A 17,274-nucleotide genomic window follows, 5' to 3' on the forward strand; every position below is an offset into this window, starting at 1 on the left:
GACATAGAAGCTGAGTGTTTCTGCTTGCACAGCCATTATTTAAGTGCCTAGACGCACCAGGATGCATTGCATGTCTGAGGTTCTGACGCTCAACTCCCAAATACTCCCCAAACCTGCCTAGCACGTGGAGGTGGGGGTCTGAAAAGCGTCTGAAATAACTTCACTGTTCAACTAAAGCACTGGGGAAAAAAACAACATACATTTAATAAGTTTTATCCATGACAAACAGGCCTTATTGTACATTGCCTGGAGGCTGTGTAGTATCACCATAATGGCCAAAAGCTATTGGCCAAAACAAAGTGTTAAGTGACAAAAATACTCACTCAGTGATCACCTGTCCTCTTGGTCCTGCTGGCTTTGGTTTCTTTCCCAGTTTATCTTTGCAATCCTAAAGGACTCCAGTGATTTTTTTCCCACCAACCACAGTTAGCCCAACAACCAATGACTGCTGATTTATTCAAGCACTTAATTCAAACTCAGCAAACAAAACAAAAACCTCACTTAACCCGTCATAATTGGATTGTTTAGTGTTCCAAATATCACCAACTATTGTTTACTTTTTGCATGTAAAAGGCAGAAATTTGTCTTTGGTTTGCAAATTCTACTACAAAGTACATTAAAACACATCATATCATATCCAGACAGGACATGCATCTACATAAAGACACAATGGACAATAAGGGCTGCATTAGAAGGAGCACCAGGTATTCGACATTGACGTCTGACTCAAGGTGAAAAGACATTAAGTGTTGTGTGCAGAGGTAGCTTATACTACAATATGTACAGATATGACCCAACCTTTTCAGAAGAATATGACTGCCTGATCAGTTCTTGCAACTGGAATGCTTGGAAAAGCATAGCTGTCGTGTTTGTCAGCAGTAGCAGAAACATTGCCCTTGAGCAAGTCAACCAAACACAGTTCCAGAAAGCTTGAAACTTAAAACTAAACACTAACTATTTAGTGTTCCTAAAAGATATGACGTCACTTAAGTAAACAGTCGGTATGTTTATGACATCAGATAACGGAGTATCACCTTATGGAAAGCTACTGTATTTTAAGTTCTGATCTTGTGTCCCTTCAAACGACACTGAAGTATCAACACAAAGTCTTAAAACATTTGACTTAAAGATGCTTTTCTGGCTAATCATCACACACACAGCAACCACATCTGCTCCGTCATCTTATCATTCCTGGCTGTTGATAAGCTAAAATGTCACAAATCATTTCCCTTTTTACTGGACGAACAAACCATTAACAACACGTTACGTAAATGGACATCAATAGATCAATAAAAGTTGTTTTTCTGATCACAGCAATGCAAATCATTGTTTGACTGCTGTTAATGTGACCTACAGAGGAATACTTTTAATGTATAAGTATTGATTTCACATTCATTTTGACATAGGGTTTTTCCCTCAGTCATAATGTGTCAGCTAATGAGACATTATGTTCTCTGGCCTTGTTTTTCTTTTCTTTTTTCCAGGTCTGGTTAATATTTACCTTTAAACGACATTCAAATGAAGCACAGTGATCGTCACAAAGATAAGTCAACAAAAAAAAGAAACAGGATGCAAAGGGCTGTTTGACCATATATGGGTTACGGGACAGGTCTACCTCCCTCAGAGGATATATAAAGGGCAGGTGTCTGAAGCTGCTGTACCACTTGGTGACACAGCCAATGCGTTTCTGCATGCTTCCTACATTTCATGCCCGGGGGTGAACTCCTGAGGAGCGGATGACGAAACAAATTTTGCTTTTGTTCACATTCAGAGGACTAATACGCAAAGGAAAAAAGGGGAAAAAAAGAAAATGGCCAGTTTTATATTACGGAAAGCTGAACCCAACGACGTATCCGATATCATGCGACTCATAAAGGTAAGCCAACTGTTTAAGTCTAATTTTTTAACAACCAACAGGACATCTGGGCCAGTTGGTAGCAAATCTGTCATCTCTGTTTGTTAATTCTATCTCCAGTTAAACGCGTAACTCGTGGCTTTCTTGTTTTTGTCTTTTTGATTTGTAGGAACTTGCGAAATATGAGGAGATGGAGGAGAAGGTCATGCTGACTGAGAAAGGTGCTCTTTTTCTGTTTGTTTACATTATACCCACCTATCAGCGAAAAAGCCACTAAGAATATAAGGAAGAGTGTACCCACTTCCTCCTTTGTAGCCTACCTAGTAGGCCTAAAACATCCACCTTATCAACTACCACTACACCACTACATAAATGTACCTGGAAAAAACATTTCAGTCTTCCCACATTCTTATAACCAATGTCCCACTTGTAGATCTACTTGAAGACGGCTTTGGAGATCATCCGTTCTACCACTGCTTAGTTGCTGAAGTCCCAAAGAACCAGAGCTCGGAGGGTAAAACATCTCTCACACAAAACTCTTAACAATTTAAGAGTCGTATTTCTTAAAAAATGGGTCAACCCTTTACATTTTATCTCCTAACTTTTGGGTTTTTCTCTTTAGGATACACTGTGATTGGCTTTGCTATGTACTACTTCACATATGACCCTTGGACTGGAAAGCTGCTTTACTTGGAGGACTTCTATGTCATGCAGGAATTTCGTGGTAAGACTGTCTGCAAGTGCTGTTATATGGTGGTGGTAAAGGTTAATAAGTTACAGACAAAGTCTTCAGGGGCATTACACTCACATAAACTAACTACTCTTAACATGTAATCCTTCACCAGGTTTTGGCATTGGTTCACAAATCCTGAAGGTTCTGAGTGAGGTACGGTAACCAGTGTATTTAAGTTAAAGCTTATTTGGTGACAGATGCAACTTTATTCCAGCTGTATTCAACACTTCATAAGCCCTTATGTTTTTTGTTTTTTTTTCTTCCCCCTGCAGACGGCAGTGAAGACTCGCTGCAGCGGCATGCACTTCATCGTAGCAGAAAACAACACAAAGTCCATTGAGTTCTACAAGCGAAGAGGAGCGGCTGATCTCTCCTCTGAGGAGGGCTGGCGTCTTTTTGAGATTGAAAAGGAGGATCTGTTGAAAATGACTGCCAAATAAGAGTTTACTTTATTGACTGTTTATTAATTATAATAATCATGATTTGTTTGGTCAGTGATTTGGCAAAGTCTTAATAAAATCATTGTGAAATCAACTGTTATCATTAATCTGAAATTTAGAAAGACCTCTGCTGACGAGTGTATGAACACAGCGGTCTGGATATAACTATCCTGAATCATCATCCTTGATCGTTTTGAAACTACTCTGTTTTATGTTTCTATATTTTGTTGGAGTGATTATTTTCAGAGGGAGTGTTTTTGTGTACCGTTCATATTTTGTACTGCCTTACAATAAATCTATACATTTTGAACTATCTTCTGGATTAAACCATATTCAGGAAACAACCTTTGGTTACAAATACCATGTTTCAAGACAATAATCCTCCATGTGCAAGCTGCAATCAGTGGTGGACGTTTTAAGATCATTTAATTAAGTAATACTTGACACATCAAAACACAATGTATCATTAAAGATGAAAAACCTGTTTTGAAAATAAATATTGCATAAGTAAAAATAAAGAAATATTATCAGCAAAATGTGTTTCAAGAGTCCCTAAGGACCAATAAAGTAATCTTGGACATAAAAGCTGCCACATAAAAATCCAGTATCACAAGTGTAAGCACTCAGTGTGCAGTAAAATGGTCTCTGTCAGTGTTACATAATGATAATATTGGGTTATATTACTATTAACTGGAACTCATTTTAACAATTGTACTGTTATGAAATATATTAATTAGTAAATTAGCTGTCAGATACATGTGTATGTATATTTCCCTCTGAAATGTAGAATGGGATTACTCAAAATCGCATAGTACAGTACATGGGTAAATATATTCAATTACTGCTTAAATTGTATTTCAGATACAGTTGATGTGGGTAAATGTGGGATATTTTCTCATGTTTTGCCTTTGCATGCATTAGAAATATCTTAATATACATTCCTACCTTTATGTTTGCTTTCTTTCCCCAGTAGTTAACCTGTTATTTATTGGCCTTTTAAAGAGAAATTTCAGTGCTTTTTCTTATTTCTGACCGGGAAATATGAGGAAATGTTGGGTTTGTACACTCAGGATGAAAGTGATACTGTGTAGAGTGTGTGATTGGAAACTAGTCAGCGGTTTGTTTAAATATTGGATGCTCTCAGTCTGGAGGTCATAGTCTAACCACTTTTATTGTGCACTTCGCCGCTGCATGCAAGTCTGCTATTTGGAGGATTGAATCAGTCCTCAGCCCATTACGAGCTACACCAACCTCGGGGCATACACTAATTAAAATTAACACTACACTGCACGTTTTGACATAACCCGTTTGAACGGCGGTCCTCAGATTATGGCCTGTTTGGTGCCTGCCGGTGTGATTTCCACCACAACCCTTCCGCATTTTCCTGCTGCTCTCGGGCTGTGACGTGTCGTGCTGACGGCGGCCTCGGAGCTGGAGGAGCGGGGGGCTGTAGCATGACAAGATCTGGCTCCAGACGTCCTGCTTTGCTTTCAGCGGAGCTCCAGAAACAACCCCTAACCCCTCCTTCTCTGCTCCTCTCCGGCCCGCCCAAATAACACAAAATTCCCGACTGAATCCTGCCCGAGTCTGGGGGAACCAGGCGGCCTGGGAAGCCGAGGTGCGGACGGAGGCCATCCCTGCAGCATAAATCTGGTACGCGGGTCATTTTCCCTCCCGGGGCGCCCGTTTGCAGGGCCGTGTTTGCATTTGTGCGTATCCTTATCTCTTTGTTTTTGCATGCATGTGGTTTTTTAATTTATTTCTTTATTGTCACCGAGAGGCCGCAAAGGGCTGGGCCTTTTCTTCTCAGGCCCGGGCCTTAACAGAGGCCGTAATTGGTGATTCAGGCCTATCCGGTTAGCTAGCAAAGAAGAGGGTTTTCGTAGTCGCCAGTCGTCGTTGACTAACATTATTATGCTTTAATAAAACAGTTAATGTGCCGTGTAGCCTTCGATTGAAGCGCAATTGACATTTTCTAAACACCGAAGGGTATTTTCAATTAGCGATAAAATTAGCATCCGTCCAGACAGCAAGCTAACAAAATGGCGGACGCTAGTGTGAGGAATATCGGTTGTAGAAAACGAGTGTGTGTGTGTTTAGCCCTCCTCCCGCTAGCTGGCTACTACAGAGCCGCATCAGTGTAAACCTAACGCAACCTGCCTTCTTTATTTTGCAGTTTCATCTACCTGCATGCATGCTAGGGCAATCATCTGTTATTAAATGCGTGTTTTGGCCGTGACAGTCGGGGCTGTGCGTGTGTAATCAGTGCTAACGCTGCTCCAGTGGTCAGTTGAAGACATTACCGTTAATCACCTCATCGGGGTTTAAGTTGCAGTGTTTAGTCTGGCATGAATGAGTAGCTAAGTTAGTCGGATCAGCCTGGTGGGGTTTACTGTGTTGGCGGCATCTTTCAGCACACTGATGCACTGTGTTGTGCGCCATATCCCCACACACCGTTGTCATCATTTTCCACCTGGAGGTGGGGGATGGTACATTCAGTGGAAATTAAATGGCACCCCAGCTGCATCGTCCACACCACTGTTTACATCTCTGCATCCCCCCAGAGTGTGTGTGTGTGTGTATGTGTGAGATATTTTTGACGCACATGAGCTCACCTTCATCTCCATGATGAAGGTAATGTTAGTGCCAATTGCAGCTGATGTATACATGTGTAGTTTTGGTAGCTGAGGTAGTGATGCAGTCATGGCAATTATGCCACTGGTCATCTCAGTTGCTCTCCTTTGCCGCAGACACAAGCTAACACTGCAAAAATCTATCCACTTGATTGTAATTTAATTGATTGGTTTTCCCCCCTAAAGATTCCCTCAGTATGCCTGGTGGGCCAGATCTCTTACCAGTGCATCTTTTACATTACTCTGTCTTGTTGTTTGTGTGTAAATATCATAGACTGTATGAAAAGGTAAATATATGTGAATAATATTTCAAAATAAATTAAGCTCTCCACAGAGGATCTTGGTCATTGCTGCAGCAATACAACAAGGAAGAGTCTGTTACAAAACTGAGCAGTTATTGGCTCAAGAACAACATAACCATCCGTCATATAATATTAATGCAATATTTCTTTTACGAGGGGTTCCCACGCTCATGGACAACCTGAAGAGGTCATTGAATTTCACAATCTGTGCCCCACTGCTACTTCTAAATTGTACTGCAATTTTGAAAAGGAGCAATGTTTGTGTTATTCGTTGTGAATGCTTGTCGAAATTTTCTTAAAGATTCTTAAATATCATGGAAAAGTTTGGAAATTTTATCCATTATAATGTGTGGGAATCCTGTGTATGATGAGTATGTCTTATTAGGGCAGGATATTGCAAAATGTCTCTCCTTTTTAAAGAATGGATATGTATCAGCTGTTAGGGCAGTGCTCAGGCTGCTGTAGTTGTGCAGCATCAGGTCAGTAGTCTGTCATGTGAATCACATTAAAATGTCAAATTAACACACACACATATACACACACACACACACACACTGCGTTTTTCTTCATCAAGTGAAAGATGACAAGCTCATCATGGCTTTGAGGAAAATAAATGACTTGGTTCCGTTTACGTCAGCATATAAGGTTAGACTCATGTTTGATGGACTGCATCTCCTGGTTTCCTGTTTTAAAATTTGAATAGTTTAAAATCACAGTAATGACCATGAACACATGATTTTTGATCCTTTGGGCTAATTTAGTTGTTTGAGATTCACAGCTCTAGCATGCCACAGCACAAGGAAAAACAACTTTTTGTGGTGATTGTCAGTGCATGTCATTCTATATTATGCAGTTACCGGAGCATCATACTGAAAAGAAAAACAGTAAATGCATAAAATAATATGCAAGGATGTAGGGATAGGCTGATTTAAGTTACTTTGGTGCATGACAATGAATAACTGATCAAACAGTAGTTGAGATAAATGTGGTTTGCATGGTTCTTCTCTTTACTTTTGTTTCAAACAGTTTTGGTCACCAAAGTTCTAAAATTTGTATTATTTGCTTTCAGCTGTCCAGTAACAAATGCAGTGCGAGGACAATGGATGAGGATGTCACCAGGCTTGCAATACATTCTGAGGAGCCTAAAATAATACTACACGGATCGGGTAATTAGCTATGCATATATTAATGTGTGTTTTTATTTACATGGTGTGTGTTTTTGGGTATGTGTGAGTTTTGATAGAGTTATAAGAAGTAGGATTCTTTGACCTGCCAAATGACATAAAATATTTGAGTGGCTTAAAGGAGCTCTGTACGATATTCAGAGTGAATCTAAAGGCCCAGACACACTAAGTTGACTTAAAAGAAGCAATGTCAACGAAAGCTGACTGCTTTGTCGCCTCATGTCGCAGTGTCTCGGCCAAAAGTTGCACATGAACGCACTGCAAAGACTACAGCTCAGGGCCAATCAGCACGCATGTTCTGCACCTGCGTGAGAGGAAATAACTCTTCACAGCAGTTGACAGTGGTAATCTGTATGATGATGCTAGTTAGCTAGTTAGCACACTACCAACACAATCCACTGTTGAAAGAACAGAGTCTATTTACCATGTGCCAGTGAGCAATAACACAAACTGCCACTGCACTTTTCTGCTAAAGAGTGCAATGTCTAAGGAAAAATAATCTTACCTTATGTACCAAGTTTGGACCAGAGGGTGGGTGCTACACTTCTGCAACAACGCCATCCCAACATCAGCAGTAAATGCTGTATGAGTGCAATGCAGACCGGCGGCGATTAGCTAGCCAGCGGGTTACACAAATGGGACCAATATGCTTGTTTGCTACTACATTAATATTCTGAATATTACATAAAGCCCCTTTTAGCTATAGGTTTGTTTGGAATAGTATGTTGGTTCATGGTGTCAGTAGGAAATAAGTAACAACATTTAATGTACCATTTAAAACATCCACACATAACAATCTGATTAACTGGTTAATTCTGCTTCTTCCAGATGAGGGTGGTGCCGGTGGGCAGGAGTTTGTTGTGGAGCTTCAAGAGACTGTGTTGGTGTCAGAAGGCGAGGGAGAAGGCATGGCAGTTCACAGGTTTGCACCCGATGAGCTAGTCATCCAGGATGCTGTGGAGGATGTGGTGTCTGAGTATGTGCACTGCGACGAAGATGAAGATGTGGCAGTAGAAACTTGCGTGATGGCTCTTGAGGGTGAGGAGGAGGGTGTTGCCATGGGAGACATCCCTGAAGATGGGCTGGACCCAGAGCAGCAGGAGGACGACCAAGATGGCTGTGGAGATTATCTAATGATATCATGTAAGTTTACCACTGCTGTGCTGGGATGGGATTTAAATATGTTCTTTCTCCTTTTGGGGGCATACTTAGACACCATTCAGACTTTGAGTTACTGAGTATTCAGACAAGCTTGTGCAAAAAAAAAAAAAAAGAATGTTAATTGTGATTACAAAGCTTTATAGATTTTATAGATATGCTGAAATGGTGAAACTATATCTAGGGATGCACGATATATATCGGGGGATAAATTGTCAGCTGATAATGGGACATTTCTATAATTATGCATTAGTCAGATAGTTAAAATTATAGCCAATAGATAGCGCTGATGATATGAAGCCAAACTGCTTTTATTGACTTAACAAGGGCAGCATTTAAACACCCGACACAGCGGTACACATACCTTTTTAAACTTGGTTTGTGAGCTGCAAATAAACACAAAGAAGAAGAAGAACAACAAGTGCAGCACACTGCCTAGAGAGCAAAACATGTCATGGTGTGGACATCTTTCACAGTTCCAGAGGTAGACAATAGGATTGCGCCAAGGGACCGACACCGGTTAGACACAGTCTTAAAGGACCGTCTCCAGAGTGTTAGCATGAGCTAATTAGCAGCAGCGGCTTACATCCAACTACAACCTTTTAAGAGGCTCGACTCTGTTGTTAAACTTATTAATAACCGCTAGCCATGTGATGCTACAGTTAGCGATTATTTGTATCGTTACCTGGTAACCCAGTGTGGAGCACGTCTCTCTCTGGCTGTGTGTGTGGGACACAGTAGTTTGATTGTCTGAGTTAAGTGTTAATGTGTGAGGTGAATCAATCGCATTGCTATTCTACTTGGTAGTCGTAGGCTAGTCTGTCGTCGGACAGTGAGACAGCGCCTGGGTGTGTTTATAAAAATGCCAGTGACTATATAAACATTTCATACACCAAATGCAACGTTGACCTACCGATGCGCATTCAATCCGTTCATTTAAGTCAGCTGTCACTGTGTGTCCCTGTTAGTAGAGACTCTACTCTGCAGTGTCGTTATTACACGTTACTGATACACCAGAGAATTACACAGTAACACCGGGCTTCATAATCTCCCTCTCTAATATTAATTAACTCTAAATTTAATATTGACTAAAGGTCATATTACTTTCACATCCTTGTATTTATTATGTTCATCTGAAGTGTAGGGTGATATGGGTGCAGGGGCATTGAGGGTAGACCATTTGACAATATCCCAGAAAATCTCCCTCTATTTCACAGCCTATTGTTAGGTTAGGTCAGAGCTCTGGAATATTAAAGGGACATTGTGTAACATTTTCAGTTGTTTATTGGCAAAAATTGATGTCTGCATTCATAAATATGTCATCACTGGTGTATTATTACCTCCACCAATAATCTGACTTATTCTCGTAAAAGGAGAATTTCGGATTTGTTTGTACATTGTGCGGGTAAGTCGTCTGTGGGGTTCCATTACGTTTCGCCATCTTGAGAATACACCCGCCAGCAAGGGACATACAGCACCGCCTTCGGCGTTTTCGTTGAGAGCCAGGCCAGCACTGCGTGACTGAGGAGCCGAAGGAGAGGAGCAAGAGGCGCTTCGCTACTACCCTGGCAAATTTGAAACAAAGTCCCACTCTTTGAGCATAATGCAGGATCATGCATATGCAGCATCATGGGAGACGGAATCCTTGTCGCCAAGAAAGCGCAAAAGGGAATAGAAAAGGCAGCGTGACCGGCGAATTAAAAAAACGAAGGCCCACATCGGGGTAGCCTTTCCCAGGTAGAGAGAGCTGCTGAGGGAGAATGGTAATGCAATCACAGGCCAGCGCCGCTGTTGGCTGTTAGCCGCTGTTAGCGGCCAGTCGCTAACAGCCTCATCCCTCTCCTCGCATCACTGCGCCGCTGTTAGCTGTTAGCCGCTGTTAGCCGCTGTTAGCGCTGGCCTGTGATTGTATTACCTTTCTCCTTCAGCAGCTCTCTCCACCTGGGAAAGGCAACCCCAATGCTGACCCTTGTTTTTTTAATTCGCCGGTCACGCTGCCTTTTTGATTCCCTTTTGCACTTTCTTGGCGACGAGGATTCCGTCTCCCGTGATGCTGCATAATACATGATCCTGCATTATGCTCAAAGAGTGGGACTTTGTTATGCGGCAGTAGTGCCGCTGGCCACTAACAGCTGTTAGCGGCGCAGTAATGCGAGGAGAGGGATGAGGTGTGTGAGGTTGAGCCACTTGTCAGTTGTCAAAGGACAAGACGTGATTGGTTTGTTTCAATTTACATCCGCCCCAACAGTCCTACGTTGTAAACACAGCCAGCATGGTGAGGAGGGGGTTTGTCAACTCGCGTCGCGTGTGTCTGTGTAGGAGCCTGAATGAATACTCCATGTAGTATCGGATGACATGGTTTCATCAGTGTTATCATAGCTTTTTGGTACACAGCGGCTACAGTTGTTGCAATACGTGTTTGAAACAGTGAGGCGCTAGAGTGCGCCATCTGTTTGAATGCAATATATGATTTCAACATTAGATGGGAGAAATTCCTACACACTGTGGCTTTAAATCATCCATATTTTCTCACTACATCTTACCCTTAGGTGTACATAAACTACAGGTTATACACCTCTTTTTAAAATACAAACTATTAAATTATCGGTTATCGTATCGGTTATCAACCATGAGAAGCAGGCAATCATCAGTTATCTGTATCAGTTGAAAAAATTAATATTCCTGCATTCCTAACTATATCCAAGCTTCAGTTTCACTACGCATAAATGGTGATGGTATTAAGCATTCACAATGTCAGATTTTACGCTGTCACCAGCTAATGGCTGACTGACCCCCTCTCTTGCACATCTTAAATGAAATGTGGTGTGTGTGTCCCTCACTAGTGGATGAAGCTGGCAAAATGGTGTCCGAGGATGGAACGGAGGTGACAGTGGAGGGAGCTGTGGAGGACCAGGAAGTGGAGAAGGACGAGGATGGGCAGGAAGTGATAAAGGTGTACATCTTCAAGGCTGATTCTGGGGAAGACGACATGGGTGAGTAGCGGTTAATCTTGAACCTGTTGAAAATAATAAAGGGTATAATCATAAGCTGAGTACTAGTGATTGCCACAACATACTATATTCGATGTAGGATGTGTTACTGTAAAAGCTTTCAAATTGGCTTAGAAAATTCTTCTTCTTCAAAAAAAATTCTCTATATTGCTAAAACGTTCCTGTTAATTGTATTGTTTAGAAGAACTTGCTCTTTTTGGAGATAATTGGCCAAATGTAATGTTTTTTTTCTGTTCTTAGCCTGAAAACAGTTATACAGATCTTGAAATGATCTAAAAAGCAGTGATTTCAGGTTCCAAAAATGGAAGGCCAGTATGATTGTGAAGCAAATATTAAATTACATTCTCCTGTAGAAAGTTTAAGGGCTCAGTCTTCCAGAGGTTGACAAATAATTTGTGGCAGATTTGCCAAAAAGTGGAAGATTTAAAGGGTGTTTCAATTCTGCAGGAGAATCGGTTGACATCAGCGATGGAGACACGGAGAGTGTGGCGCTAACAGAGTCTTCGGGCCAAACGCTCAGAGAGAAGATGGTCTACATGTCTGTGGGGGATTCTCATCACAACCAAGGAAACCATGGTGAGTCATTGAGATCTGCAGAGCGGGGATGACTATCATGAAAGTAAACGTCAGTAGTTTTTTGGTTTTGTACATGTTGGGCTCATCTACAGGTGGGTCCAAGGTGACTGATGAGGTATATATGGAGGTGGTGGTAGGAGGCGAAGAGCCAGTAACTCACGACCGCTCGTATGACAGCGTGTCTCTAAGCAAGGACTTCATGCCTGTGGCCTGGGCAGCTGCTTATGGTCAGCACCCCTGTCTATTAAATTGCTTTTAAAACAACACTGGAAGCCTGTGCATCAACCACGTCTCTGAGTGTGTTGGTTCAAACTTTACAGATGCGAGTTTTGGTAATTGCTGCGTTAAAGGCATTGTGTTGGTCTCACAGGTGCGGAGGATAGCGAGAGTTGCGAGAACCGAAACGGTGCAGCCAGCGCACTGCTGCACATCGATGAATCTGACGGGGTGGATGAAATCAACAGACAACGCAACAAGAGCAAGAGACGGTCGGAGCCACGCCAGGTACAGACAGGTAAGAGCAATCTAAATGTGCTTTCTCTTATCACACCATAAAGAAGCCCTATAGATCATGAGAGCTCAGCAGTAGCAGAAAGGATTTGTTTAGGATGTTTCAGCCACTTTTTTTATCACAAGTTGCTAATATTATTTAATTGATCAATAACAGAAGCACAAAACATATGATCAGAGTCCGTGGTGATTTAAAATTTATTCTCTCCAGCCCCCCTTATTATTTGGATTTTAACTGCAGCTATAGCCTCTGTCCTTTGTACAGGCTTATCAGCAGTTTGTTCTGTGTTCCTCTCTCAATAAATACCTTATCTTTTGACCACGTGAACAACTAGTTTATGATTTACCTATATACCAGCCATATGCTTTGTTTACTACTTGAGAAACACCCATTTGTTCTGCTTGTAATACTGAGGACTTCTATATGTGGTGCGCTGCTGCAGTCTGCTAAATCTTCCTAGGTATTGATTTTTCCCTGCTTTGGTGTTCAGTTTGTATTCCCTGATTCCAGATGGTCTTAACCGTTAAAAATACTGTGTCTTTCTTCTGTTTATGTCCCCTAAACTGCCCGACAATGACTATACTGACTTGTATCCGTGCAAAGGTTGTAACTAGAGAGGTGTTTTCACATTCCTCGACTGAAAGGGGCTGTGTCTGTGCACCACTTCCCTACAACCTGACATTCAAATGTAACCTGGATTAGGTGCGTCACTAATACAAAAGCCAATTGCTCTAAAATATGAGAAACACATATCAATGGGGGGGACAGACTTCAACACAACAGTGGCAGTGAAACCTGAAACCTCGAGGGCAGAGCGACCTGTCATTACTGAAAGCAGAGTTTGCATTGGCATAGTGAAAGTTTTGACAGCAAACATTGTAGTGTGCAGGTTTTGGATGAAAACCAGACAGTGGAGCTTCCTTCAGTTATTTACTAAAAACCCCATCGTATCAAATATTATTGTATGTTTTAAAACCATTATGGCCGTGTCAGCCACTGCCAGTTACAAGCTACATACACAAATAAAAGATGCTGGCCACATTTACCACTCTGATATGCACAACACACTCCTCATCTGAGTCTGGGTCCGACTGGGGCTCAAACATGAATGGCAAAATCTCTCCGTGGTCTCCTAATGCTAATGTTAGCCATCTTGACGCGCACTGCTCTTTCACCGGTCAACCTAGTGCTAGTTTCACATAGCCAGACCTCTACACACTTCTTTTTAGAGTTGTGCCAGCACTGAAGAAAGCAGAAAGTGAAATCTGCCACAAGCAGCTATGGGGGTGGGATGCAATGCCAGATCCAACATTTCTTAATGAGGGAGAAAGAATAGATTTGCTTTTGATCCCTTTTCAGTTTTTTTTACTTCTCATGTGGGTTGTGTGGGAAAATCATGTCAAACAAAATATTAATCACAGCAGAATATGTTTACATACATAAAATGTGTCTGAAGGGGGGCTTCAGTATCTGCAGTCCCACCTGTGTTGCCTGTATGTCACAGTACACTCTTTAAATAACCACAAAGGCTGATTATGTAAACACTGATAATGTGTGGCTGCTTATTCTATTTGTTGATACATGTAATTGATCAGGGGCTTTTGGTATTGGTGAATAATATATGATTCCTATTACCTTTTTAAGAACAAATGTTTATTTTGTTATTTTAAAAGGACTTAAACACCAAAATGGTTTGCTTGATGAACAAGGTTATGGTCATGTTGTCATTTCCGTCTCCCTCTTGTCATCTTTCTCTCTAGCCATCATCATCGGTCCGTATGGTCAGCCTCTGACAGTTTACCCCTGCATGCTTTGTGGTAAAAAGTTCAAGTCACGAGGCTTCCTGAAACGCCACACTAAGAATCACCACCAGGATGTTCTGACGAGGAAAAAGTACCAATGTACAGACTGTGACTTCACCACCAACAAGAAAGCCAGCCTCCACAACCACATGGAGGTGCACGCTCTGAGCAGCAAGGCCCCTTTCGAGTGTGAAATGTGTGGCAAGGAGTTCCACCAGCAGGCGGCGCTGTTCTCTCACAGACTGCAGCACCACCATAGAGAGCCCAAGAGCCAGCCGCCTCCGACGCCCACCAAGATGCATAAATGCAAGTTCTGTGACTATGAAACTGCTGAGCAAGGACTGCTCAATCGGCACTTGTTGGCAGTTCACAGTAAAAGCTTCCCCCACATCTGTGTGGAATGTGGAAAAGGCTTTCGACACCCTTCGGAATTGAAGAAACACATGCGCACGCACACGGGCGAGAAGCCTTACTCCTGCCTGTACTGCGACTACAAGTCGGCTGATTCCTCTAATCTCAAGACACACATCAAGACTAAGCATAGCAAAGAGATGCCGTACAAATGTGAGCGCTGTTTCCAGACCTTTGCAGAGGAGGAGGAGTTAATGCAGCACGGACTAACACACGAGGAGAATAAGACCCACCATTGTGCCCACTGTGATCACAAAAGTTCCAACTCCAGTGACCTGAAACGCCATATCATATCTGTTCACACCAAGGACTATCCACACAAATGTGCCATCTGTGGTAAAGGCTTCCACCGGCCGTCTGAACTGAAGAAGCACTCAGTATCCCACCGCACCAAGAAACTCCACCAGTGCCGGCACTGCAACTTCAAAATTGCAGACCCTTTTGTTCTCAGTCGCCATATCTTGTCTGTCCACACGAAGGAGCAACAGGCCTCGCCTGAAAAGAGTGAGTCTAAGAGGACAGAGACGCACACCCCTGTTGTGACACCTAAAAAGTCTGCACCTAGTGGGTCCAGCACCTCAGGCCCGCCTGGCAGAGTCAGTGCAGCCAGCTTAGCCAGCAGTGTGACTGTAGTTATTGGCAAAGGACAAAAAGAAAGGAGAATTTACCAGTGCCAGTACTGTGACTACAGCACCGGGGACGCCTCGGGTTTCAAGCGACATGTGATTTCCATTCACACGAAAGACTATCCGCACCGCTGCGAGATCTGTTCGAAAGGCTTCCGACGACCCTCGGAGAAGAACCAGCATATCATGCGTCACCACAAGGACGTGGTGCAGGCAGAGTGACTCTGACCGAGCCAAATACTGTGCCACATCAAAGAACAGTGTCGAAGCAACCATCACACCCCAATCTCTGCACCCTCAGCACGACACCACTCACATTGAAATAATGTGGTGTGTGTGGTCGCGCTGCACTTAGTCCGTTCAGTTGTTTTGCTCTTTTTTGAATCCTCAGCCTAATGTTTGTTCAGAAATGTATACACATGTACATAACATTAACGCTCTGTCCGAGTTAGCAACAGAACCCCTCCGTAGACTTGCACTTTTAACTGCATGTCCCTTTGCTGGTGACAGTGTGCATGGCAGATTGTGCAGATGTCTCTTTGTAGATATACATTTTTAATTTTGCAGGCAACAATCAGTTGTCAATCACAATGGTCCTAATTATTTTGTCTCAAAACTGAAGTGTAATTTGCAAAACGTTTGTGTCATTTTGTTGAAATGTACTAAACACAGCAGTATGGATTAGCAACCTGTTCCCAGTAGCACTTGCCATCTTGGTACAGATCGTGATGAATGCAGTAATCAAGTCATATGTGGTATGTATTGCATGTACGTATGTGTGTGTGCAAGTGTGAGAGAAAGAGCAAGAGTGTGTGTGTAAGAATGAGGGAGAGCGAATGACAAACAAAGCATCTGTTGTGCTTCCTGGTGCTCCGACCCCACCACTCTGTAACATAGTGCTTTTCGTTGTGTTGTTAAAAACACAAGGCTGGCTGTGTACAGCACTCAGAGAAAAGAAACAATCATTCTTAGCTTTGTACACAGAGGTCTACGATCATTAAACTAACCCAAAATACACAGTGAAATAGTGGATGTATCATGGTAGTGAATACAAGTTCACATCTGCACCTATATCACAATGCGATCATTTACCCCATCTCTTGATTATCATATGCCTGATATGATATTTCAGTTTCAAGTCAGTAAGTGTACTGTACGATGTTAGAAGTGCCCAAAGCAGTAGAGATGAACTGACTGGCGGAGTTTTAAATCCATTAAAGCTACCTGGAGAGTGAAGCCCCATGGATTCAGAAAAGCTGATTTTTGTGATGAGGAAATTGAGGACGAGTTGTTTGAGTAGATGGTTTCGTTTTCTATGAACAAACTAGTTTTTCACATGAACTGACATCTGTTAAAATCACAGAAAAAGCATAACCTATAAGTGTCAGTATGATACGATATTAGGCTGGGTTAAAAAAAAAATACTTCACATCAGTGTCCCAGTATAACCGTCTGGCCTGACTAGGAATCATACAGTGTAACTGGTGCTGCTGTTATGAAACTATGGACTGAACTCTTTGTTTTTCGCCCTCACAGATGTACTTTTGCCAGTAGAAAGGGAAAATGTATATCTTTTTAGATGCAACTTCAGAAGACAGGTGCTGGTGGTGTACTTGTACTATGGCTTTTTACATTTTTGTTATCACCTGTGATTATTTCTGTTTTTATATTTATTTCATTTACAAGTTGTTGTATAGTTACGTGTAACTAGACTTCTATGGGACGTAAATTATTGTTTTGTATACAAATCTGTACAAAGCGTGTAGATGTAAACACTTGATAAAAAGGAAATCTGAACTGTGTTGTTATGGATGTACTTCAACGTATTTGTTAAAAAAGGTAATAAAAGCAAAGTATTTTAGCTGTTTTGTCTTGTATTTGCCAACATTGTTAAAGTGCCCTTCCACTCAAAAATTAGTTTTGCTTTTTGTTGTTGCTTGGATGTTTGATGTATGTGCAGAGTTTGACACTAGAGGGAGTCGTCTGTCTAAGGGGGAAGGTGTCTCCGTGATCATTTATAAGGGTCATCAAA

The 17,274-nt window shown here is 42.0% G+C and overlaps 2 protein-coding genes across 4 annotated transcripts; both read left to right on the top strand.

The window, feature by feature from the left end:
* The first annotated feature begins 1,640 nt into the window (after positions 1–1,640).
* On the top strand, positions 1,641–3,343 carry LOC126385153 (diamine acetyltransferase 1-like). The gene is made up of 6 exons (XM_050036723.1): positions 1,641–1,876; positions 2,025–2,076; positions 2,289–2,369; positions 2,478–2,579; positions 2,701–2,741; positions 2,861–3,343. Exons 1-6 carry the CDS (start codon positions 1,811–1,813, stop codon positions 3,026–3,028), a joined length of 510 nt encoding a protein of 169 aa, XP_049892680.1. The 5' UTR covers positions 1,641–1,810; the 3' UTR covers positions 3,029–3,343.
* An 878-nt stretch (positions 3,344–4,221) lies between these two features.
* On the top strand, positions 4,222–17,103 carry LOC126385137 (zinc finger Y-chromosomal protein 1). 3 transcript variants are annotated; one of them, XM_050036698.1, is made up of 8 exons: positions 4,222–4,737; positions 7,033–7,129; positions 7,976–8,290; positions 11,149–11,298; positions 11,764–11,892; positions 11,985–12,119; positions 12,263–12,406; positions 14,164–17,103. In XM_050036698.1, exons 2-8 carry the CDS (start codon positions 7,063–7,065, stop codon positions 15,462–15,464), a joined length of 2,241 nt encoding a protein of 746 aa, XP_049892655.1. In that variant the 5' UTR covers positions 4,222–4,737; positions 7,033–7,062; the 3' UTR covers positions 15,465–17,103. The 3 variants fall into 3 exon arrangements, with proteins under 3 accessions (XP_049892655.1, XP_049892647.1, XP_049892665.1); XM_050036690.1 differs by having other exon boundaries at positions 4,223–4,681; XM_050036708.1 differs by lacking the exon at positions 11,985–12,119 and having other exon boundaries at positions 4,227–4,681.
* Positions 17,104–17,274: the final 171 nt, after the last annotated feature.

The sequence above is a fragment of the Epinephelus moara genome, chromosome 3, assembly GCF_006386435.1.
Source record: "Epinephelus moara isolate mb chromosome 3, YSFRI_EMoa_1.0, whole genome shotgun sequence".
Lineage (NCBI taxonomy): Eukaryota > Metazoa > Chordata > Actinopteri > Perciformes > Serranidae > Epinephelus > Epinephelus moara.

Excerpts from the sequence above, each read along its gene's own strand:
- LOC126385153 (XM_050036723.1), top strand. The coding sequence starts at position 1,811 with ATGGCCAGTTTTATATTACGGAAAGCTGAACCCAACGACGTATCCGAT. Across the intron at positions 2,580-2,700 it reads TGTCATGCAGGAATTTCGTG|GTTTTGGCATTGGTTCACAA; the intron begins GTAAGACTGTCT and ends ATCCTTCACCAG. Across the intron at positions 2,742-2,860 it reads TCCTGAAGGTTCTGAGTGAG|ACGGCAGTGAAGACTCGCTG; the intron begins GTACGGTAACCA and ends TTCCCCCTGCAG.
- LOC126385137 (XM_050036698.1), top strand. The coding sequence starts at position 7,063 with ATGGATGAGGATGTCACCAGGCTTGCAATACATTCTGAGGAGCCTAAA. Across the intron at positions 11,299-11,763 it reads TTCTGGGGAAGACGACATGG|GAGAATCGGTTGACATCAGC; the intron begins GTGAGTAGCGGT and ends TCAATTCTGCAG. Across the intron at positions 12,120-12,262 it reads GGCCTGGGCAGCTGCTTATG|GTGCGGAGGATAGCGAGAGT; the intron begins GTCAGCACCCCT and ends TTGGTCTCACAG.